The sequence below is a fragment of the Amphimedon queenslandica genome, unplaced genomic scaffold (genome assembly GCF_000090795.2).
Source record: "Amphimedon queenslandica unplaced genomic scaffold, v1.1 AMPQUscaffold_13345, whole genome shotgun sequence".
Lineage (NCBI taxonomy): Eukaryota > Metazoa > Porifera > Demospongiae > Haplosclerida > Niphatidae > Amphimedon > Amphimedon queenslandica.
In genome coordinates this window covers 71,247-95,507 of record NW_003546419.1, presented here as the reverse complement: position 1 = coordinate 95,507, position 24,261 = coordinate 71,247, and the positions used below count along the sequence as shown (strand labels likewise).

General features: G+C 35.3%; 7 protein-coding genes across 7 annotated transcripts in view; 3 read left to right on the top strand and 4 right to left on the bottom strand.

Annotated features, from left to right (window-relative positions):
- Positions 1 to 1,106, top strand: part of LOC109582920 (glutamic acid-rich protein-like) — a 1,703-nt gene extending 597 nt beyond the window's left edge. The window contains exons 2-4 of the mRNA XM_019997984.1: positions 345 to 515; positions 807 to 866; positions 915 to 1,106. Coding sequence (XP_019853543.1) covers positions 345 to 515; positions 807 to 866; positions 915 to 950 — 267 coding nt within the window. The 3' untranslated portion in view covers positions 951 to 1,106. The remainder of the gene's footprint in view (positions 1 to 344; positions 516 to 806; positions 867 to 914) is intronic.
- Positions 1,107 to 1,336: 230 nt separating this feature from the next.
- LOC109582911 (uncharacterized) lies at positions 1,337 to 2,243 on the bottom strand. The gene has a single exon (XM_019997973.1). It carries the CDS (start codon positions 2,195 to 2,197, stop codon positions 1,514 to 1,516), a length of 684 nt encoding a protein of 227 aa, XP_019853532.1. The 5' UTR covers positions 2,198 to 2,243; the 3' UTR covers positions 1,337 to 1,513.
- A 4,928-nt stretch (positions 2,244 to 7,171) lies between these two features.
- On the bottom strand, positions 7,172 to 8,055 carry LOC105313191 (32 kDa beta-galactoside-binding lectin-like). The gene has a single exon (XM_011406405.2). It carries the CDS (start codon positions 7,995 to 7,997, stop codon positions 7,341 to 7,343), a length of 657 nt encoding a protein of 218 aa, XP_011404707.1. The 5' UTR covers positions 7,998 to 8,055; the 3' UTR covers positions 7,172 to 7,340.
- Positions 8,056 to 13,207: 5,152 nt separating this feature from the next.
- LOC105313196 (homeobox protein ESX1-like) lies at positions 13,208 to 13,612 on the bottom strand. Its single transcript, XM_011406411.1, has one exon. The coding sequence runs from the start codon at positions 13,610 to 13,612 to the stop codon at positions 13,208 to 13,210; it is 405 nt and encodes a 134-aa protein (XP_011404713.1).
- A 310-nt stretch (positions 13,613 to 13,922) lies between these two features.
- On the bottom strand, positions 13,923 to 21,121 carry LOC100635067 (U3 small nucleolar RNA-associated protein 18 homolog). Its single transcript, XM_019997975.1, has 13 exons — positions 20,902 to 21,121; positions 20,741 to 20,847; positions 20,600 to 20,695; positions 20,451 to 20,515; positions 20,210 to 20,367; positions 17,770 to 17,853; positions 17,386 to 17,557; positions 15,891 to 15,991; positions 15,532 to 15,622; positions 14,844 to 15,093; positions 14,715 to 14,763; positions 14,308 to 14,447; positions 13,923 to 14,060 (listed from the first exon to the last, which is right to left on the bottom strand). Exons 1-13 carry the CDS (start codon positions 21,067 to 21,069, stop codon positions 14,024 to 14,026), a joined length of 1,518 nt encoding a protein of 505 aa, XP_019853534.1. The 5' UTR covers positions 21,070 to 21,121; the 3' UTR covers positions 13,923 to 14,023.
- On the top strand, positions 18,454 to 19,755 carry LOC105313195 (ryncolin-1-like). The gene is made up of 3 exons (XM_011406409.2): positions 18,454 to 18,732; positions 18,819 to 18,913; positions 19,177 to 19,755. Exons 1-3 carry the CDS (start codon positions 18,639 to 18,641, stop codon positions 19,720 to 19,722), a joined length of 735 nt encoding a protein of 244 aa, XP_011404711.1. The 5' UTR covers positions 18,454 to 18,638; the 3' UTR covers positions 19,723 to 19,755.
- Positions 21,122 to 21,178: 57 nt separating the features above from the next.
- Positions 21,179 to 24,261, top strand: part of LOC100634942 (uncharacterized) — a 20,529-nt gene continuing 17,446 nt past the window's right edge. Inside the window, exons 1-6 of the mRNA XM_019997972.1 lie at positions 21,179 to 21,408; positions 21,543 to 21,587; positions 21,631 to 21,747; positions 23,056 to 23,268; positions 23,325 to 23,407; positions 23,474 to 23,808. The gene's annotated coding sequence lies outside the window, so the exon portion shown is untranslated. The remainder of the gene's footprint in view (positions 21,409 to 21,542; positions 21,588 to 21,630; positions 21,748 to 23,055; positions 23,269 to 23,324; positions 23,408 to 23,473; positions 23,809 to 24,261) is intronic.

The following is a 24,261-nucleotide window of genomic DNA, read 5'->3' as shown; positions in this document are numbered from 1 at the left end:
CTACTTCTGCTATAGACACCTATGAATCAGTGAGGAGCCTCTTTGCTCCTAGAAACAACTTCTGTCCTTCTTATTTAAAATTTTTTTCTTTATCTCCATTCCTTCGATGTAGCTTTCTGCTAACCAAGGGGTGTGGTACTTGTGTGTGTGAAGATTTCTACACCTACATTTAATCACTATTTTAATGGAATTCATACTTTACTTCAAAGGAAGTGTGAACTAACACGCAGGCTATGTATACTTCCTAATTTTTAGCCTATTAATTCTATTATGTGTCCTTGCTATGCACAGTTCTATAGGCTTGTGTATTTTCAGCTTAATCCAATGACACTGTTTTTCATTAGTGTAAATCCCTTCATCACTCTCCCGCCATTCCACTGGGTCTTAAACAAGAGGACTATATACTAAAGGGGTTGTCACTCCAAGAGGAAATAGACGAGAGAGAAGAGGAGGAGGAAGAGGAGGAGGAGAGTGAGGAAGAAGAGGAGGAGGAGGAGGAGGAAGCACCAGATCAGGTAAGCAGAGCTCTTATGTACACATAAATTACTGATAGTAGAATAATGTAAAATTTACAAATTTGATGGAGTAAAATTTGGTGAATTTGGCAAAATAAGGTCCATTTGACGAAATTTTAGTCTTCAATTTGAAAGGGCTTTCCACATGCACATAGCCAAATTCAAGCTGTTTAGAGACAGTTTGTCCAATTTTATGCTTCAAATTTTGTAGCTATACAGTGATTAGTTTTATTGTGGGAATTGTACTATTATTTGTTGATAAACAAAGTGTATTTCCCTCCTATCTCTCAGATGAATGATTACTATGAAGGTGACAGTGATATAATGGAAGGAAATATGACACCTCCTCCTGTAAGACCAAAGCGCACACACACACATCTAATTATTTATTATATGTAGGAAGTACAGCCACTTCATTTAGGGGACATGACATAATGTATGTGAACAGAAAGACCTGAAAACTTAAACACTGACCAACACACAACTCTAAACAAAGTCTGTGTTAGGAATGAATACATGTATTCACTTCAATTTTGAAATGCACCATATCATATCACTAATGATGTTGATTATTTCATTATTATTCGGTAACATTATTTGGAGGGAAGCGTTGTGCAGCATATCCTGGGTTTGCTATTATTGCTTAACGTTTGTAGAAAGGCCTTTATTATAGTCTATAGCCATCAGATTGGATGTAGAACTGGAAGGGACATGCATGGGAACATTTTCTATGTTTTGATTGATTATATGGAAGTTATCTATCATCATGCAAGACATAAAGCGCTTAGTTTCTGTAGCATCGCATTTATAATGAAACAAACTTAAAATTAATTATCATAATAACAATTATCAAACTGAGCAACTACAATGATAGCTTTTGCTAATACTAGCAGTACCTAATGTACTTCTGCTACCAAAAAAGTTCAATACACTCCTGCTAATACTAAGAGTACCTAATGTACTCTTGCTACCAAAAAGTTCAAGTTCTGAGTTTTTTCTCAAAAGTAAACACTGAGGCTGATCAGCTTAGCTGGTTTGGCAGTGCTACCTCCCCACCAAAAGACAGCTTTTCGTAGAGTGGTAACTTTAAGCCTGTGCCTGTAGCGATGAAGTATACGTCCATTGACAATAATAACCAAATAGGTCTGTTGTGCCTCGACCCTTACGGTGATAGGAACCCCAGAGCTGAAATCAAACCCCCTTGGTCTCTCTTCACGTCCCCAACCCTTCTTTTTATAATATGTATTGAGGACAAAGGCACGAGTATCCCAACGAGGATTAACATGAAGGAGGATGTTACCATATACGTCATAAAGATCCATTGTGGGGCGACCATTGTTTGGAGTAATGTACCTCACTTCAACTGCCCTTCCAACAGAAAATCGAGGAACTGAAATAGAATCAGTGACCCTAGCTTGAATGTTGGAAAGATCTTGAGATCCAGAGGGTTCTGGGATTTTTGGGATCACGTTCAAAAAGGCTTCCATTTGTGTCATTGCTTGGGTCTGCTGATCGTCAACCTCACTTTCCATGGTATCAAATTGAGACTCATCTTCTGTAGCAGCAAACTCAGGCTCATCTTCTGTAGCAGCAATCTCAGGCTCATCTTGCTGATAGAGATTAGCAGCAGATGCTGAAAAGATAAGTAATGCAGAGAGAAACAAGTAAACAAAGGAATGCATTTCTACAGTCAGTGTTTTGTTTAGAGCTATAGTTGCAATTCACTCTGGTTTAGATGGTAAGAGATGATCCTCCTTTTATATAGCAAATGAGATTTCTCAAATTAATAAATTATTAATTCCTTTATGAAACTGCATCATAGCATCACATGATGTACTATTGTTTTTGTTCATTTGTTCACCCATGCCTAAGCTAATTAAATTGTCTATACTATGTCCTAACCAAGTTTGGATCAAGAAAACCATGAAGTTTCATAGATTATTACATTTCTTATTTATATAGTTTTTATATGCACTAGTGAGGTAATATATGCATAATGTATGCATGAAATATTTGTCCTAAAGAATAGCTCAAAATGTAATGCATGCCACATGATGCTGGCAAGGATCTATAGATAAATATCACGAAAACTAAAAAATTCTGTTAGCAAAATTTAATAAGGGCACACTGCATAGTTACACTAATACTATAAAAGTCCTAATTATACTAAAAAAGTTCAGTTCCAAGTCTTTCTCAATAGTAAAGACTGAGGTTGATCAGCCTAGGTGCTCCATTGCTGCTGCCATTACATTTTACCCTCTCCAAAAGTACCAGTTGCAATCCTTTCCCTCTCTTCCTTATAATACCTTGGTCTCACTCTCTCCTCTGCAAGTGCTTAACTCTGAACATTTCATCATTTCTCATGACAAAGTATCTCTCAGGCACTTTCTGATTAATGGAAGGTTCACCACCATCATGGCACCATGCTGTACCCTAGGTCTATGAGAGAAGTTCTGTAAATTTAAGGAATTTGGTAAATTTTAATATTGTTAAACATAATTGTAGACAAAATTCTAATTTTGGTAAGTAGCAAATCTTAGTAGCAATACACTCAATATAAGACCCCTTGCAGGACAATATTACAAGACCCCTTTGCCATACCTCATATCACAGGGTGAGAGACCACTACACAATGGAGGGAGCAAGCTTTTGTACCAGCTGGTGGCTAAAGGACTCAAATTTATACAAACAGAGAAATCATTAGATATGTTCCTATTCTCTATACCAGATACCATACAGTATCGAAAGTTCATCAAACACCAAAGACAATATAAGAGACATAAACAGTATTTTGATTAAAGTAAGGTATGTATGTACATGTAAACAGACAAGTGTATAATGAAACATAATATACCTATGTAGAATACTGCAATTTCAATTGCCATAGGCATAATAAAATAAACTTCATGCACACAAGAATGTACATTATATCATGAAAAGGAAAGAGAAATTGGTCAAATAAACGTTGGCATAAACTACAAATGAAAGTTGGTCAGTGACTCTAATTACTATTGCATTTTATTCTCTTCTCTTGGCTTAGCATTCAATCTGTGGATTAATCTACAACTGGCACATAGTAAACATTACTATTTTCTAATGCATATACATGTACTTTATGTTGAGTAGAAAGTTTGCAAGCTGATTCCAATCGAATTTTTAAATTTTCTCTAAAAATGGCTAGTGCAGCTGTACTACAGTACAGGGTATCACCATTCACCAGTTTTAATGACTACTGAAATTTCCTACCAATCTACAGGATAAGTTTCTCCACTAAATATACCAACCATAATTATAAATAATAGTAATAGTAACAATGATAATAATAATAATAATACATTATCTTAGTGCTGGCATAAACAACATAATGAAAGTTGGTAAATGATTGTATCTACCATCATATTTCATTGCCTTTTCTTGGCTTAAGCATAATGAAAGTTGGTAAATGATTACCTTTACTATCATATTTCATTGTCTTTTCGTATTCTCTTGGCTTAGCATTCAATCAGTAAATGTACTGTTGTGTTCATTTGGCAAACAGAAACACAAGTACATTTTCAATCAATAACAATCAATATACATGTACATGTACATAGTCACAGGTCACAGAAGTGGCAATTAAATGAGTGGGAGGTGTTTGGTATTCGGGTGCGTCTCTATACCTACTGACAGAGAAGTCTGTTGTGTGTGATTGAGTGAAAGTTCTCCATTCTGCTACCATGATAGGCTAAGAATGTACCATATATATACTCTGAGGCTGTCCTCTACCATTTCTCCTCTCTCTCTCTCTCTCTGAGGAATATTATTACTTAAAGAAACAATATGGCTGAACTGTATGAGCAAATACTGATGTCTGGGACTCAATTAATGAAAACTAGAAAGAAGAGGAAGAAGTAAGTAGTTCGTTATTTATTTTAATGCTTGCTATAACATGTACATGTACATCAAAGCAGTACATTACCTCATGCCCAGGTTTATAAGAGTCTAAATCCTTTGGTACATATAATGTAAGAAAGTAACATGATACCTCTATTATCCAGTGAGTCTAGTTGTTACAGTGCTTCATTAAGACTGGGTATAAGTTTTTAAAAACCTTTCTCTGGGAAGAAGAGTAACACACGTACATGTAGATTATAAAATGGTGCATTACAAAATGAAATATATATAAATATAGTGAATTTCTTCAAAAACTAATTTGAAAGGTTGCCCACAATACATGTACATGCTCACAGCCAAAAAAATTAAAAATTAATTGACATGGGCAGAGCAAGTTGTAAGTATATAGTGGGTGGGATAATGACTAACAAGATCAATCATTATCATTATTATTATTGTTATTATTACTATGCTTACCAATCCGTCAATGTCTTTGTCGCCATTACTCAACATAAACTGGTTTGGATATGGCTCTTAGTACAGTTTCATGACAATATGTCGCATCATGTAACTGATCACTTTGAATTGTAGTAAGCCAGTAGTGTCAAAACCATCTTTAGACATAATGTACTTCAACTAGTCAGTAGATATGAATAATGATTTACATTAACACACTTGTACCCTAACATATTATATAGTTAGACATTATATACTTAGAAAAGGGCAAGGCTACTTATAGAATTGTATGTAACCACTAACCAACTCTATCATCTAAAAACTCCCTCTCTCTCTCTTCTTTTACCTATTATAGTTTTATAGACTTCTCCCTGTGTTTTTCATTATTTAACTTTACAGTGCAACATAAAGTATAGACAGACGGAGAAGAACAATGAAAGTACAGTAGAAACACTGATGGTCTGACATAGGACACAATGTTAGCCAGGAAAAGAAGAGAATACAAGAAAGTGGACACACACAAAGCCTGGCCTGCACATAAACAAGTGGACATGAAAAGAAAAAAAAGACAGGCAAAAAGCACATACAATTTAACAACATATAAATTAGTATATACATTTGTTTTTAATAAACTATCATTAAATGTTAATAGCCTAAGGTCAGCTATTGCACCTTACAGTTCAGTTATAGTGGAGGCGTAGATAGGTTTCTTAGCTGTCCTTGTAAGATGGTAATGAGGCACATCAAGAGGTCCATTGATCACAGCCTGAGGCTGTAGTTTGTATATTGATTTCAATAAAATATAGTTATACAGTTGCAATGAACTTTGTCATCAATAATTGACACATACCTTTAATGATTTAAATATACCCTGATTCATAATCTAGTCTATAATAATAATTATACCTCATTAAACACAAAATGCTTATTTCAATACTTTAATGTACATCTTCTTATCAATTTCTATTTTGATTATTGCATTTAGTTATACAACAAGGAGCAATTGATTAAAATAATACAATACAAAATTAAACCTTCCCATGCATGCATGCATGCATATTCACAACTTGTTTATGATCAAAGTTTGAACAAAGAACCACCAGCTTACTAACCAGATTTATACCTAAAGTATTTAAGTATAGAAGAAACAAATTGATTTAAAAGTCTTAGATCAAACTCCTTCTCGTTCTTACATTTCTGAATTTTTGAATTTGCCTTTAGGATTTTTTCTAGTGACTCCTTATATCTCTGCTCTCCTTAGCAAACTCAAAATGAATTGCCCTCTTATAATATCACCATCTTGCTCATTTTAACCACCCCAATGACTGTAGGCTGGGGAATGGTCTGACTAGCGAGACTACCCAGACAGATTTATAATTATAGTGGGTCTAACTCATGCTTGCTCCAATTTTGCAAGTATGTCATCTACATGTACATGGGGCTATTTTTTCTGGTCACATACATCTATGTGACCAGAAAGACCAGAAAATTTAAACACTGACCAAGACTCAAACTCTAAACAAAGTCTGTGTTATGAATGAATACATAGATGTAGTCACTTCAATTTTGAAATGCCCAATCATACCATTGATTGTTTCATTATTATTTGATAACATTATTTCCAGGGAAGCATTGTGCAGCATATCCTGGGTTTGCTATTATTGCTTAATGTTTGTAGCTCATTTTGCATAAAAATAAATGATTGTGTTATTGTAGTCAATGTTTTGTGTTTGGAATGAATGCAAACACACAAACATTCAAAATTATGATTATCAATGCATGTGAGAAATAGATTCAATTGAAAGAAAAAACAAACATAATATTATATACATGTGAATGTAGAAAATAATTATAGGAGATGCTATTAAGTAATAAGTACACTAGCACTTCTAACTGATGTGAATTGAACCATTATTCTACATCTGATGTGAATTGGCTTTGATGCTCATTACAACCAGGCTTTATATGGTTTGAATGCTCCATATGGTATTCATCAGGAGTCCATAATGTGGGGTTGTATTTAGTTAACCAATGGCAGCTGAATCAGAAATACTATCAAAATATACAAGATTTTAAAGATAATGTGGAATCACTTGATGCATCCTATGTGCATCAGTTTTAAACCAGTTCAAACTGCATTGCAACCATAGAAAGGCCTTTATAATAGTCTATAGCCATCAGGTTGGATGTAGACCTGGAATGGACATGCATGCATAGGAACAATCTCTATGATTGGATTGATTGTATGTAAGTTACATGTATTTATCACCATGTATGACGTATTAGTAATTAGTTTCTGTAGCGTCGCATTTATAATGAAATGAACATAAAATTTATTATCATAATAATTATTATCAAACTGAGCAACTACAATGATAGCTACATAATGTACTCTTGCTAATACTACCAAAAAAAGTTCAATACACTCCTGCTAATACTAAGAGTATACCTAATGTACTCTTGCTACAAAAAAGAGTTCAAGTTCTGAGTTTTTTCTCAATAGTAAACACTGAGGCTGATCAGCTTAGCTGGTTTGAAACTGCTACCTCCCCAATGAAAGATAATGTGGCGCAGAGTGCTGATATTAAGCCTGTGCTTGTAGTAATGAAGAATACGTCCATTGACAAGAATAGCAAGATGAGAGTGAAGTGCCTCGACCCTTACGGTGATAGGAACACCAGAGGTGAAATCAAACCCACTTGGTCTCTCTTCACGTCCCCAACGCTTGTTATGAAATGTATTGAGGACAAAGGCACGAGTGTCCCAACGAGGATTAACATGAAGAAGGATGTTACCATGTGCGTCATAAAGATCCATTGTGGGGCGACCAGTGCTTGGAGTAATGTACCTCACCTCTACAGACCTTCCAACGAAAAAACGAGGTAGTGAAATAGATTCGGTGATTGTAGCTTGAACCTTGGAGAGATCTTGAGATCCAGAGGGTTCTTGGACTTTTGGGATCACATTCAAAAAGGCTTCCATTTGTGTCATTGCTTGGGTCTGCTGATCGTCAACCTCACTTTCCATGTCATCAAATTGAGACTCATCTTCTTCTGCAGCAGCAAACTCAGACTCATCTTGCTGATAGAGATTAGCAGCAGATGCTGAAAAGATAAGTAATGCAGAGAGAAACAAGCCAACAAAGGAATGCATTTCTGCAGTCAGTGTTTTGTTTAGAGCTATAGTTGCAATTCACTCTGGTTTAGATGGATAAGAGATGATCCTCCTTTTATATAGCAAATGAGCTTTCTCAAATAAATAACCTAATTCCTTTATGAAACTGCATCATAGCATCACATGATGATGTGCTATTGTTTTTGTTCATTTGTTCACCCATGCCTAAGCTAATGAAACTGTTTATACTATGTCCTAGCGTTTGGCATGAACTTTTATAGAAATGTGGGTTATTACATTTATTATACAGTAGTACATGACTGTGTAAGAACAAATGTTTAATAAAAATAAAGATATTTAGAACAAATATTGCATGTATAATAATATGCATGAAATATTTGTCCTAAAGAATAGCTCAAAATATAATGCATGCCTGGCAAGAATCTATATATAGTTCTGGTAGACATAGATAGTATGAAAACTAAAACAATCTGTTATTAAAAATGAAAAGGTAAAGTCTGTGTTAGGAATGAATACATAGATTTAGTCACTTCAATTTTGAAATGCCCAATCATACCATTGATTATTTCATTATTATTTGATAACATTATTTGTAGAGAAGCGTTGTGCAGCATATCATGGGTTTGCTATCATTGCTAGCTCATTTTATATAAAATATAAATGATTGTGTTATTGTAGTCAATGTTTTATGTTTGGAATCAATGCAAGCACACAATCATGCAGAATTATGATTATCAATGCATGTAAGAAATATAGATCGATTCAATAGAAAGAAAAACAATCATAATATTATATACATGTCAATGTAGAAAATAATTACAGTAGATGCTATTAAGTACACTAGCACTTCTAATGCACATTGAAACATCATTCTACATCTGATGCAAACTGTCTTTGATGCTCATTACCACAAGGTTCCATATGGTTTGAACCACTCAACTCCATATGGTATTTATTAGATAACCAAAGGCAGCTGGATCAGAGGCTCCATATGTTATAGATAACTAATGGCAGCTGGATCAGAAATACTTTAAAACCAGTTCAAACCACATTGCAAGTGTAGAAAGGCTTTTTACCGTATAAGTGGTTTTTTTGAGGGAATTATATTTCGCGAAATCTGCTAAAATTCCAATTCGCAGATTTTAACTTCGCGAATCCTACGACGTGTGCCATGCGGGTACGGTATTAAATTGATTTTCGCGGATTTTATTTTCACGAATTAGGAGGGAATCCACGAAATTCACAAAATTTGCAACCCTCGAAAAAACCACTTATATGATATAATAGTCTCTAGCCATCAGACTGGATGTAGACCTGGAATGGACATGCATGGAAACATTCTCTGTTTTGATTGATTGTATGGAAGCTATTTATCATCATGCATGACATAAAGCGCTTAGTTTCTGTAGCATCACATTTATCATGGTAATGAAATGAACTTAAGATTTATTATCATAATAATTATCAAACTAAACAACTACAATGATATAGCTACACTCTTGCTAATATAATACTAAAAGTACATAATGTACTCTTGCTACCAAAAAGTTCAAGTTCTGAGTTTTTTTCTCAATAGTAAACACTGAGGTTGATCAGCTTAGTTGGTTTGAAACTGCTACCTCCCCAATTAAAGGCAATGTGACGTAGAGTGTTGATATTAAGCCTGTGCCTGTAGTGATGAAGTATACGTCCATTGACAAGAATGACAAAATGAGAGTGATGTGCCTCGACCCTTACAGTGATAGGAACACCAGAGCTGAAATCAAACCCGCTTGGTCTCTCTTCACGTCCCCAACGTTTGTTATGAAGTGTATTGAGGACAAAGGCACGAGTGTCCCAACGAGGATTAACATGAAGAATGATGTTACCATGTGCGTCATAAAGATCCATTGTGGGGCGACCAGTGCTTGGAGTAATGTACCTCACCTCTATGGACCTTCCAATAAAAAAATGATTTATTGCAATAGATTCAGAGACTGTAGCTTGAATGTTGGAAAGATCTTGAGATCCAGAGGGCTCTTGGACTTTTGGAATCATATTATAAAAGGCTTCCATTTGTGTCATTGCTTGGGTCTGCTCTTGATCCTGATCGTCAACCTCACTTTCCATGGCATCAAATTGAGATTCATCTTCTGTAGCAGCAAACTCAGGTTCATCTTGCTGATAGAGATTAGCAGCAGATGCTGAAAAGATAAGTAATGCAGAGAGAAACAAGCAGACAAAGGAATGCATTTCTGCAGTCAGTGTTTTGTTTACAGCTATAGTTGCAATTCACTCTGGTTTAGATGGTAAGAGACGATCCTCCTTTTATATAGCAAATGAGATTTCTTAAATAAATAACTTAATTCCTTTATGAAACTACATCATAGTATCACATGATGTGCTTTTGTTTTTGTTCATATGCTTATTAGTAAGTGAATTGAAATGTCTATACTATGTCCTAACTGAGTTTGAGTCAGGAAAATCATGAACGTTTTTAGAAATGTGGGACAGGATAAGTTTTTTAAAAAGGATCCCATTATCACTATTGTACAATAAATGTAATATACAAATGTAATTGGTCAACATTTAAGCAATTGTTGCTGTATCACATATGACTGATCTGACTCCTATTTTTAATATACATTTGTGAGATAATACATGCATGAAATATTTGTCCTAAAGAATAGCTCAAAATATAATGCATGCCACATATAATGCTGGCAAGGATCTATAGTATGCATAGGCATTATGAAAACCAAAAAATTCTATTAGCAAAAATACTATAAAAACCAAAAAAATTCTATTAGCAAAATTTATAGGGTAAACTGCATACACTAATGCTATATTAGTGCTAATACTACTAAAAAGTTCAGTTCCAAGTTTTTCTCAATAGTAAACACTGAGGTTGATCAGCCTAGGTGCTCCATTCCTGCTGCTACCTCTCCAGAAAACGTTAACTCCACGAAGAGTAGTAACATCAAGCCTGTGCTTGTAGTGATGAAGTATACGTCCATTAACAAGAATGACCCAATGGGTCTGTCATGCCTCGACCCTTATGGTCATAGGAACCCCAGAGCTAAAATCAAACCCACTTGGACTCTCTCCACCTTCCCAACACTTATTATAATATGTAAAGAGGGCAAAGACACGAGTGTCCCAACGAGGATTAACATGAAGAATGACATTATAACTTGCATCTACAAGATCCATTGTGAAGCGACCAGTGCTTGGGGTAATAAACCTCACCTCCACGGACCTTCCAACAGCAAAATCAGGCACTAAAATGGATTCCAAACCAAAGGTGCCAACTGTAATATTAACTACAGAGGCTTCACGTTTTGTCATCTCTTGGGTTTGGTTTTGATCTTGCTCATCAAGCTTGTTCTCCATGTCATCAATAGCAAACTGAGACCTATGCTTCTCCTGATAGACGCGAGCTCCAGATGCTGAAAATATAATGAGTGCAGAGAAAAGAAAGAGTACACTGGAACACATTTTTGTGGCAAGAGTGATTGAAAGTAATGTTCACTAACAGAATAAACAAACAAAACTATATGAAGAGACACACAACTCTCCCCTCCTTTTATAACAAGTGAGGCAATTGGCTTTTTTACGTCACATAATGAATGGGCAGTTTATTATAGCTGTGGGAATAGTGATATGTTAATTTGAGTATACCTTCTACTATAATTGGATTATAGAACCACATTAATGAATGATTTTAGAATATCATTTAATTTAGCTTTTAGAAGTCTTACATTGGTTTGAGTTCCCATGAATCCAATTATTCTGAGCTAACAGCATGCTTCATGATTGGAATACAGTACATGGCATTTTAGTAAAAAAATGGAGAAGTTGAAGTCTCTTATAGCCACTGATTTTATGGCAAAATTTGGCTAAAAATTGTCTTTAAGCAGCTTTAAAAATTTGTAAAAAATCCAAATTCAATCGGAATCAGCTCAAAGTTGATGCACAACATAAAAACATTTATATGCATAAAAAAATGATGAAAATTGAGAATCCTCTCCTTGCAATGTTTGGCAAAACTTGGCAAAGCCTTTGATTGTTGATGATTTTTGAGCATGTGCTTTTAAAATTTATAAAATAATCCAACCGTCATTAAAATCTGCTCGAATTATCTACACAATATAAGAATATGTATATGTATCAGAAGAAAAATAAAATTGAGAATTCTCTCCTTGTGATTTTTGTCAAAATACAATGTCTCCTTCCCCATTTTTGAGCCACTTGAAATCCACTGACAACTTGAGAAGCTATATGAGCATTACGCCAACATCCTATGGAAAACCCAGTCCGACTGTTTCATAAAATGACAGATCAAATTAAGCAATGTTCCGACACAATATCTGAACAGCAATCTCAGGCTCTGCACTACTGAATCCATACATACATGTACGAGTATACTCATACAACACATGCAGAGCACTCAGCATAGTATTACATGATGACTAAGTGTACATGCATGCCTGCAGCACAATCATCATCCAAAGCCTATAAAACTCCCCTTGTATGATCTAAGAAACTTCACATAAACCATGCACTTAAAAAACTCCCCATGAACTTGCATGAATCACAAATAATGCTATGTAATGGTTGTGTAGTATTCATTATTTTTGGCTCTTACATTGGAAGCGGGTAATTTTTTAAGTGCCTGCATGGTTTATGTGAAGTTGCTTAGATCATGCAAGAAATCATGCACTTAAGAGTTTAATCTGATTGCCTGCTTTTATGAGAACAATTACGTGCATGTACATATGATTATGTTACAACTGATATAGGAATTATGATGTCACCATCACTTATTACTTAACACACTAAATCTGATGCTAATTAGCTTTACTATACTGCAAGGGTCAATTGTCTTAGCCTGGGTGTGGGTAATTTTGGAGAGAATAAATATTGGCAAATTTGGTGTTTTAATAGACATCCGCCAAAATTAAAACCCACCAATCACCAAAATTTTAGCAATTTACCAAAATTTCTCCCCTACAAAATTACTCGCTATTCATACAGCCTGTATTAACTTTGTTCACAACGTGCATGCTGAATATGAATTTGCCTTTGCATAATAATGATCTGATTGATAAATTAAAACTAACAAGCCATCATCTAAACAGAGTAAGAAATATTATGATTAAAGTATCTGATATTATCAACTACAGAATTAAGAAAATTAAATGAGAATTGCCTCATGCATGAACCAATGGCTATATAATGCTTGGAGATTATGAATCAGACTCCTTGGGAGAACGAGGATTTCTAGGAGAAAAAGGGCTAATATAAAGAGTACCAGGATTCCATGGAAAAACAGGAACAACAGGAGCAAGAGGAATAATAATAGGACCATGACCAATAGGACCCCCCATTGGGCCACGAGGGCCAGGAAGCCAAGTATCAATAGGACCACCAGGATTAATGGGGCCAATAGGAGCAAAGCCTGGGGGACGTGGGCGTCTGCTAAGATGAGGTGGTTCTGGTGGGACTGGTTCCGGTGGCTGTGGACCAGAGCCTGGATGAGGAGCTGGATCAATGGAGTCAGAACCAGTTCCATGGTAAGGATCCATAACTGGATAAGCTGATATCATGACAATAACAGCACAGAGAACATAAAATATCTTGAGACAAGACATACTGATAATTGAACTCATTGTAAGTTTCACTTTCTTTAGATTAAATACATGATTGGCACAAAACTTAATATTATTGCAATGCTCAAGATTAGTTTGGCAGGAGCAATGCTTGTAGTTTTTTTGCTACAATTATAAACAGAAAGTGATTGATTGCTTTCTTAAGGCATGCACTGCTTGATTTTGTTGCAATAATTAATGAAGTACATGTAGGCAATGTGACTTTAAAAGTATATCTACTACCATTTTAGTTCTACTATAGCTGGTGTGGTATCCATTATAGTACAATTGTTGAACGTATAGTCCCTTGAACTGATAATAGCAACCAAAATCATTTTTTAAGAAAAAATAATTTTGCGATCAAAAAAAGAAGAAATAAAGTAAAAGACAAAAAAGAGTTGCTTATTTCAATCTTCATGTTGCAGTAAAACCTTTATGATAATGATTTAACCTACATTGTCCATGTATGGATGTGCATGGAAACATTAAAATAAACACATTACTCCAGAACTCACTCCTTCATGAACAGTAAGCCAGTAACACAGAAAAAACAATTAGTCAGAGTACTTAGTTTACTAAACCTTACTATTAATAATATACAGTACATGCAAATGCATCAATCCATACAGTATGCACTAGTTTGAGTACAATAAATGTATGTATATAGTAGATACAGGAAAAGAGGGTTGTACATGTACCTGTATAACAAAGCCTTCCCTTGATCGTTTCCCAGTGCCATGTAATGACTGTCTGATGAGAAGCTGTGACAATAAACATTCTTTAACGGAGTCTTCTGTGACGGCCAATTGGAGAAGACACTCAATGAAGGAATGTGAAGCTATAAAGGTGATTGCAAAGACATAAAGACTTGATTATAATGAATTAATTAAGATAAAACAGTAAAGTAAAAGCACAAAGTAGAGTAGGGATATAAATGAAAAAAATAAAGTAATTGAAATAAAATTTAGGAAAAAAAAAATTTGGTTAGGTAATGACTCTGCCCTCAGAAAGAGCCAATGAATTACCCTCTTATTCTGTTTTAAATCTCTCTCTCCCTCTCCTTCCCTCCCTCCTCTCTCCCCCTCCCTCTCTCTCACTCGCATACCAATTTAAAGGCTGACGCCTTAGTATTTGAAGACATAGCCAATATCTCACTACAAGGAAACAGAAATATAATAGTCATACGATGAAGGCAGAGGCCAACAAAATTAAGTTTCTAAATGACAATACTCACTTTGAGTGGTTGAACTCCACTGAGCTAATGCTAGTAGTAAGATTCATTATTGACTTCAGAGGCTTTGGTTTTACATTTACAAAGCAGGACGACCACTCGTAGAGATTGACCACGCCCGAATCTGAACCACAGGCAACATAAGAGCCGGAGGGAGATACCCTGAGGGAAGTTCCCTTTATGCAGCCGTCATCAGTGAAACGATGAACACAGTCACGAGAGTGAAGGTCCCACACGTACACATGACCATCAGCTGGAAATGAAAATAGGGCAAATTGAGGAAATCAAGTAAATATTGGAGAAGAGAAGGGGAGGCTTGAACAAACTCTATTTGCATAATGAGGATTTCAAATTACTAATTCTTAGCATTTTTAATTCAATGGCTAGTGAAAATAAAATACATGTACATGTAATTTATTGGATTTTAAATTAAGGAGACACTGTTTATTTGGAGGTACTGTAGGGCACCTTTTTTCGAAGGCTGTAAATTTGTGGATTTTGCAATTTTTAAAAAATTCACGAAAATTACTTCCAGGAAAATCAAATTAATACAGTACAAGATGGTAGACGGCCACAAATTTGCAAAAATTAAATTGGCAAAGTAAAAATCCACGAAATCTATAGCACTCAAAAAAGGCCACTATGGTACAATCTAGAGCATATGTATGAGTTATTACACAATATGACATACTTCCAGTTGATAGGAGATAGTTGCTGTCTGGACTAAAAGCAACGTCAGTGACTTGACCATTCATCTTAAGGTCAGCAATCCACTGCTTGGTCTGATAATAATGGGAGAAAGAGGGAGAGAAGAATAAAAAGTGAGTACTACATGTATTAATCAATGTCTTTATGTCATGCTATGAGTTACATGTATAAGTATAACAATAGCCTAAAAATTGGCTTCAAAAAGTATACAATTTCATAATTTTTTCTAATACACACCAAAGGCTTTATCAGACACTATTCAAGCATAAATTAAATTGCAATAATAATTACATTAGATTATTGCTAATACATGTACTTGTACTTGACTACTTAATAACTGACTTTATTAGAGACAAGAGGAATGAAGCCATCTTTACTGATGAAAGCAAGCAGCTGGTTGTCAGGAGATACACGGAATGAACTGAATACAGTCTTACTGTGACCTTAAGATAATAAGAGAGAGAGATGAGTACTCTTGACTCTACCATGAAACTCATGAATGTATAACTATTGTATTAAAACAGCTAATTTTGGCCTGATTTTGGAGCAACTTTAAAAATTTGTAAAAAATCAAATTTTGATCGGAATCAGCTCAAACTAGCTACACAACATAAGAACATGTATATCTATCAGGAAAAAATATAAAAATTAAGAATTCTCTCCTAGTCATTTTTAGCGAAATTTGGCCAATGACCCTGTACTATAGTACAGAGACTTTGGCCTGATTTTGGAGCAACTTTAAAATTTGTAAAATTTGATTGGAATCAGCTACACAACATAAGAACATGTATATCTATCAGGAAAAATTATAAAAATAAGGAATTCTCTCTTTTTCAATTTTGGCAAAATTTGGCTCAGAACCATGTACTATAGTACAGTGTAGGAGGGAACTGAGCCCTTAAATAAACATTTTTTTTAACAAAATAGATATAACACAGGGATAAATAGTAGGTTAAAAAAAGAGATATAATAACGGAAATAAGTGAGAGAAAAATAATAAATAAAATGAATAGGTTAGGTTAGGGTAAGACGAGCTTCTGAGATAGCTCTGCAGAAATCGTTTGAATCAAATGATCTCATTCTGGAGCGAGATCCCCTTAAGCACCTGATTGCTGCTTTGAGAATAGCGAAAGAGTATCAACAGCGAATCAGGTTAATGGTGACACTATAGGACCTCTGAAACTTCTCTGAGTGAAGTGTTGCTAGGTGCTTAATAAACAGAGCTGACACAGGGCCAAATCCCCCAGAAGTTGAAAAGACCAAAGGTGAGAAGCAGCCTTTGGCCTGATTTTGGAGCAACTTTAAAAATTCTTAAAAAATCAAATTTTGATCGGAATCGGCTCAAACTTGCTACACAACATAAAAACATGTATATCTATCAGGAAAAATATAAAAATTAAGAATTCTCTCCTAGTCATTTTTGGCGAAATTTGGCCAATGACCCTGTACTATAGTACAGGGACTTTGGCCTGATTTTGGAGCAACTTTAAAAATTTGTAAAAAATCAAATTTTGATCGGAATCGGCTCAAACTTTCTACACAGCATAAGTACATGCATATCTATCAGGAAAAAATATAAAAATTAAGAATTCTCTCCTTAAAAAAATTCGTAAAAAATCAAATTTCGATCGGAATTGGCTCAAACTTTCTACACAGCATAAGGACATGTATATGCATCAGAAAAAATTATAAAAATGGAGAATTCTCTCCTAGCCATTTTTGATGAAATACCCTGTAAAGAGACTTTTACCAATTTTAGAGCAACTTTAATGAAGACACATACTGTACATGTAACAAATGAACATGAGACACATACAAGTGTAGGCTGCATAATTACCTTTTATTTCGTTGATCATTATTATCTTTCCTGACATCATGTCAAACACATAGAACCAGTGTCTCTCCCCAGCCATTATGACCTCTGTGCCATCAGAGCTGAAGTGAGAGGTCAGAATAGGAAACCTTTGAAGATGGACGCTCTGGAGTAAAGGATTAGAATCACCATCAACCTGGGAGAGAAATTAAAAGGGAAGGAGGGAGAGAAATTAAAAGGGAAGGAGGGAGAGAAATTAAAAGGGAAGGAGGGAGAGAGGGAGAGGGAGAGAGGGAGAGGGAGAGAGGGAGAGAGAAAGAGGGAGGGAGAGAGAGAGAGAGGGAGAAGGAGGGAGGGAGAAAGAGAGGGAGATGAGTAATAATAAAAAACAAATTTAAGAGAGTGTACCTGGAATAGACTAAGTGTCTTATGTCTACCAGCTGTCAGGATGACATGAGCTGATGGATGAAACTCCAAAGACTGCAACACAGCCTAACAAATAACAAAACAAATGATAACAAACCATTATCCAATCAATAAACCAATCATCACACAATTTAATACAGTAGGGCATCTTTTCTTTGAGGGCTGTAAATTTCACGAATTGGCTTAAAAATCTATTTTGCGGATTTAATTCTCGCAAATTTATGCCATCTGCTATCTTGTACCATAATAATCTGATTTTTGTGGAAATAATTTTCTTGAATCTTCAAAAAATCGCGAAATCCACAAAATTTACAGCCCTTGAAAAAAGTGCCCTACGGTAGTGATAATTATATCAAGCACTAATGACTTAATAGTCTTGTTAGTGAGACCGACCTTTACTACCTAAAGTCATTTGGTTAGCTGAGACTAATGAATTATAAATATCAACTTCCTGGCTGCTAGACTAGGAGGATATTATACAATAAGTACTCCTCCTGTGATCTCATGCTAAGATAGGATGCACTGAGGCCTCTCTACAGTAGGTCAGACATACAGAGACAAAGTTTCAGTTAAAAAGAAACTAATGCTTTCAAGGCTCTAGCTAACCTACACATAGCCACAGCTGGGTTTCAAAAAGATTGAAAGTATAAATGCATCGCTATTTTTTCTGGCTTGGGTCACTTTGAATGGGGAGCATCACAACACTGGATAATAAGATCATAACAAGTGGTGGTATGATAGCCTCAAGGACAAACTGGAGCATATAAAAGAGAAGAGTAGAGACAGCTAACTCCATCCAGTGATAATCTAGAGATCATATAGTCCCTAGCTACACTGATTCAAGAGATATCATGGGATATATTAAGATGATTCTATTACTGGCTCTTTTTAGTTCAGTTCTGGCAAGTGACATTGATCTCCTCACACAAGGGAATGGCAATGCATGTATGTTGCATAAAAACAACTAAAATTTAAATTCTTTAAGACATCTAAAACTTTAACTCTCTCTCTCTCTCTCTCCATACTTATAGTTTGCACTGCACATGATTGCAAGGAACTGTATGAACATGGACATACCTGCAGTGGAGTGTACACTATCAAACCTGATGAACTACCTCCATTTAAGGTAACCCAAAGCAATACATACTGTATAGTGGGAAATTTTGGAGGAGATTAAATTTGGCGAATTTGGCATTTTGATAGCCATTTGCCAAAATAAAAATCTGCCATTTTGAGTCATTATATGCATGCTCAACGGCACGTGGTCAAGAATCCACCAACCACCAAAATTTAGCAATTCGTCAAATTTTAGCCCTTCCAAAATTTCCCACTATATGGTACTTGTTTTGCATACATTCTACATAAAATGCATTTGATATTATTTGGTAGGTTTATTGTGATATGAGTAATGGTGGTGGTTGGACTGTATTTCAAAGGAGAATGGATGGCTCAGTTAACTTTTATCTCAAATGGGCCGACTACCAAAAAGGATTTGGAGATCTCAATGGAGAGTTCTGGCTGGGACTTGATAAAATACACCGACTCACAGCAACCGGCAATACTAGCCTACGTGTTGACCTAAAGGACTTTGCCAATGTGAAAAAGTTTGCTCAATACTCTTCATTCAGTGTAGGGAATCCTCTCACAAAGTATAAACTAAAGGTAGGAGGATACAGTGGGGATGCTGGAGATAGCTTAGCTCCACAAAACGGGAATGGATTCACTACTAGTGACAATGATAATGATCAGTGGGATGGTAACTGTGCCACTCAGTTCAAAGGAGCATGGTGGTACTTTAAATGTCATAATTCAAACCTCAATGGACAGTACCTGACGGGCACACACAAATCCTATGCTGATGGAGTGAACTGGGACAGTTTCCGAGGTCTCCATTATTCATTGTATGTCACTGAGATGAAGACTCGGAGGAATTAAGACAAGGTTTTGTGGACACTTTAAAAGCAAACTTCGTTGTAGTTTTTAGCAATTTTAGTATTTTTGCTTAGTTTTTTCTTTAAAATGAATCATTTGCAACTCATACCAAAATGAAAAATCATGATTTGAAGTTACTGCAAATTTCTCATATGGCATTTTGATAGCATTTGTAACCACTGATTTGCACATGCTCAACAATACATGTACATGACCACAAATCTGCTAAATCACTAAAAAACTTGAACAATTTGCTAAAACTTTACTCCAACGCCTTTTTTCAAAGGCTATAAATTTTGCGGATTTCGCCATTTTTAAAAAGATTCACAAAAATTACTTCCGCCAAAATCAAATTAATATGGTACAAAATGGCAGACGATATAAATTCACAAAATTAAATCCGCAAAATGAAAATCTACGAAACTTATAGTCCCAAAAAAGGCGCCTTACGGTATGCTCCTACTGTAAGTTAGTAAATACTAAGCCTCACTTGAGCTGGTTTCTCCTTATTGGCTTGTCCCATTGGTTTGATGTCAATGGTTTCTCCTGGTAACCGGGACACACGTCCAGCTAACAGACGACCAGTCCCAGCTAATAAATTATCCTCCTCCTCTTCCTCTCCTTCACTATCAGAATCCACACTAGTATCTATTAAAGACAATTAATGTGACATTAATACAATAATGCTTATAAATATATTAAGTGTGTAATGTATAAAATTTATAAATTACCTTTGGAGCGTTTCTTCTGAGGTATGCTAATAGACCATTCTGGCTCCTTGGTTATCTTCTGAAACCTAGAAGTGTAGGACATCCAATAATTTTATTTAATATAAAAATTATAAATAATAATAATAATTATCATTAATTTACCATCATACCTATCTCTCAGTCGAGACGAAAATTCTCGTCCACTGACAACGTCTTCATCAGCAGTTTTACGCAGTTGAGTCAAATCACTCTTTTTGAGATCAATCCTGAAAAAAGATCACGTGATCATCACTCTATCATCATAAACACACTTTATGACGTCATCATCTTCATCAAACCAGACTGGTGCTGCTTTCCTGGGCCGCTTATTTTCACTTTCCTCTTTATCATTACTCTCAGGAGACTCCCCGCGCCTCTCCTAAAGTTTAAAAACAATATTAGACTAGGTTGGATAAAGCTGAAGGCCACGTACCGACTTTTCTTGGGAAATAAAAGGCTGGCGACCGAACACCAGCTTTTCCAGCCGCTCTTCCTCGCCGGGCTCTCCATCTCTTCTTTCCTTATCTATAGTGAACGTGTCAGAGGAAGATAAAGCTTTACTGGCCTCAGAAGAATGGGTTTTTCGTCTGAGAAGCAACATCTTGTCACCACGTGGTTAAGAGGTATAGTGGGTGTGGCTAATAAATAATTAAAAATAATAATAGTTATTATTATTGTTTTAAAAATCATTAAGAAATTGTGCAGTGCAATAAAAACAAATTCATAGCTATTTGCATTCATTATGACTTTCCAAGGATCCTTCTTTGCTACACTCTCCAACTTACAACATACTCATGATAGGGGGCTGCTCTTAGGGAGTGTCTTGCTGTCTGGTTGCAAAGAGCTGATGGTGTGGATAAAAATGGAGGAACTAACTATGTATCACTAGCTAATGCTGTAGAGAGATTGGGACAAAGAGCTGGAGCTGATGACATACGAAGTGAGTTATAATAATTGTATTAGTAGATTAGCTGAGGGAAAGGGACAATGGTATTATTATTATTTACATGTATAAGGATTAAATTCACTATTAATTTATAAAATTGTTATTATTATTATTTTTAATTATTTTAGGATAATGTGGAATTGAAACAGCACAAGAGGATGCCCCTGTCATTAGTATGTATTAATTAATAATAATTATATTTATTAGTTTATTAAGAGACTGGAGGGAGGAGCCCAGTGACTCCATTACCAGTACAGGAAGACAGTTACATTGCAGAAGAAGAAGAAGAAGAGAAACCATCAAAGAAAGAAGATGAAGATGAAGGAGAAGGAGGTAAATGAATTAAACAATTATTAGTATTAAGGCCCCTATACACTAGGCAATGCTATTGCAGGCAATCTGTGGTTACTTTGATCTTCAGGCCTAGAATAGAAACCTGTTCTATTCCAGGCAACACATTGCTTGCAACGTCAAAGTAACCACAGATTGCTTGCAATAGAATTGCCTAGTGTATGCTGGCCTTTAATGTACTTATGCTGTATAGAAAGTTTGAGCTGATTCCGAGCCAAAATTTGAAAAAACCCCTGTACTATTATATATATATATATATTATTAAAAAAAAAACAGAACGGACAAAGAAAACCTCATGTTCAGTATTGTATAGCCTATCGTTGTTTGAAAAAATGGCTCCAAATTTACTTCCAACTTTTATTATATTTTCTGATACATATTGATGTACTTATGCTGTGTAGAAAGTTTAAGCTGATTCTGACTTCAATTTTTCGAGTTACAGCCATTTTAAAAAATGGGCCAAAATCTGAAAAAATCCCTGTACTATAGCCCATGGTTTTTCCAAAAAATATTACATTTTCTGATACATATTTACATGTACATGTATATTATCATTATTTATTATTACTATTAATAATAATAATAATTATTATTATTATTATCATCATTATTATTATTAAAACAGAAAGAGCACTTAGATGTAGGATGAACAAAAATTAGTGAAGAAAAATAAATATTATTATTATTATTATTACCGTAGATCAGGAATTTAGTGTGGTAGAAAATTTTTAAGTTTTAAAATTGTGCTGTGATTTAATTTTTACTAAATTAGACTGTGTCATTTATTATTGAATGTGGCATCTAATTATATGGGTAATCTGTTTTTTTGCGAAATTCTAATCCAGTAAATTTAAAATCACAGTAACAAGCGTAACAGTGTAAAAAATATTCCTATAATTGATTTCACCACCTTGCAAGTACAACTTGGTCATTATTAAGACTTATAGAGGTTGTCTCTACCTTATAATGCTTCTAGAGAAGTCTTTAGACAGTATCTCTATGCTCTCTTGCTGTTAGAAAGCTCTTAACTTTGCTCCCATTTGTAAGCCGCCATTTTGTTTGCCGTGGCCACACCCACTCACGTAAAGGAACATGGGCGGGTGGTTGCTAAGGCTGTTATTTCTCCAATACAACGTGTATAGAAGAAATGTAAGTGTGGACATACAAATAAATAATTATAATATACATAGCGCGACGGTGAATTCAATTATAGGAACGACCTGGGGGCTTCGCCCCCAGGTTGTTAAAAAATTTCCAGATTGATGGTATTATTATTATTATTATTAATAGGATTTCTCAATATCTACTGCTGAGGCTCATGGTCATTCAGTTATTATTGCTAATGATCCTGATGCTGATAGACTGACCTTGGCGGAAAAACAACCGGGGAATACTAATGAGGGAGGGAAGGGCAACTGGCGAGTGTTTACTGGCAATGAGATTGGGAGCATGTTGGGCTGGTGGGCCATGGAAAATTTTAAGAAAATAACAAAAATTTTGATGGTAAGTCATCAAAAATTATTAGTAATTTGTATTAATTTTTTGTTATTATTTCAAAGGTTATAAAGTCCATTTAATATGCAGTACAGTTTCATCAAAATTATGATGATCAATAGCTAAAGTTGAAGGGATCCAGTTTTCAGTTAGTGGCTAGCGGGACAGTCTTTTATTGTAGCTCCTCCTCTTTCTCCTCCTCTTTTGTCTGTAGGAAACTCTCACTGGGTTCAAGTGGATGGGTAACTTAAGCCACACCCTCCTTGAGAAAGGAGAGGAGGTTCTCTTTGCTTTTGAAGAAGCAATAGGAGTCATGTTTGGTACTACAGTACTGGATAAAGATGGAGTAAGTGAGTGGAGCTGCTGTGACTGGAGAAATGGCCGCCTACCTTTACTCTAATGGAGAGAAATTCTCTTCACTGTTAGAAGACATTTATTTAAATATGGTCGAGTTGTCTCAAGCAATTCTTATTTCATATGTCACTCAAAAGAAGCGATAAAAGAAGTCTTTGATGGACTGAGAAAAGATGGACAAATCATTATAATGAGGTAGTGTATTTTGAATAAAATCTCTCTCTCTTTCTCTCTCAGCACCTAGTGTACCAATTACATTCCTTAATGTATAAATTAACCTCCACATAAAGGACACCTTCGTATAACAGAGACACTTTTTCTTGGTCCGAAGTGTCCACTATATAGAGGCTAGTCTATACATGTACATGTAGTCCAGCCTGTCTGGAGGTGTGTGTGTATGAGTAATATAATGCCTAAGGACTGAGATATCTGCTTGAGTGAAGATGTAGTGGGAGTACATGTATATTAGGGTACATTCCATAAAAGCAACAGCCAGTAGCAGCAGGTGTCACTGGTAATTAATAATGAATGAGCCATTAACCATGTACATGGTCTCAGTGATATACTGACAGAGAGAGAGAGATGTCATTAATTAGTTAAGTGTGTATCTACTAGGTACACATTCCTCAGTTGCTACTCCTATCTAGT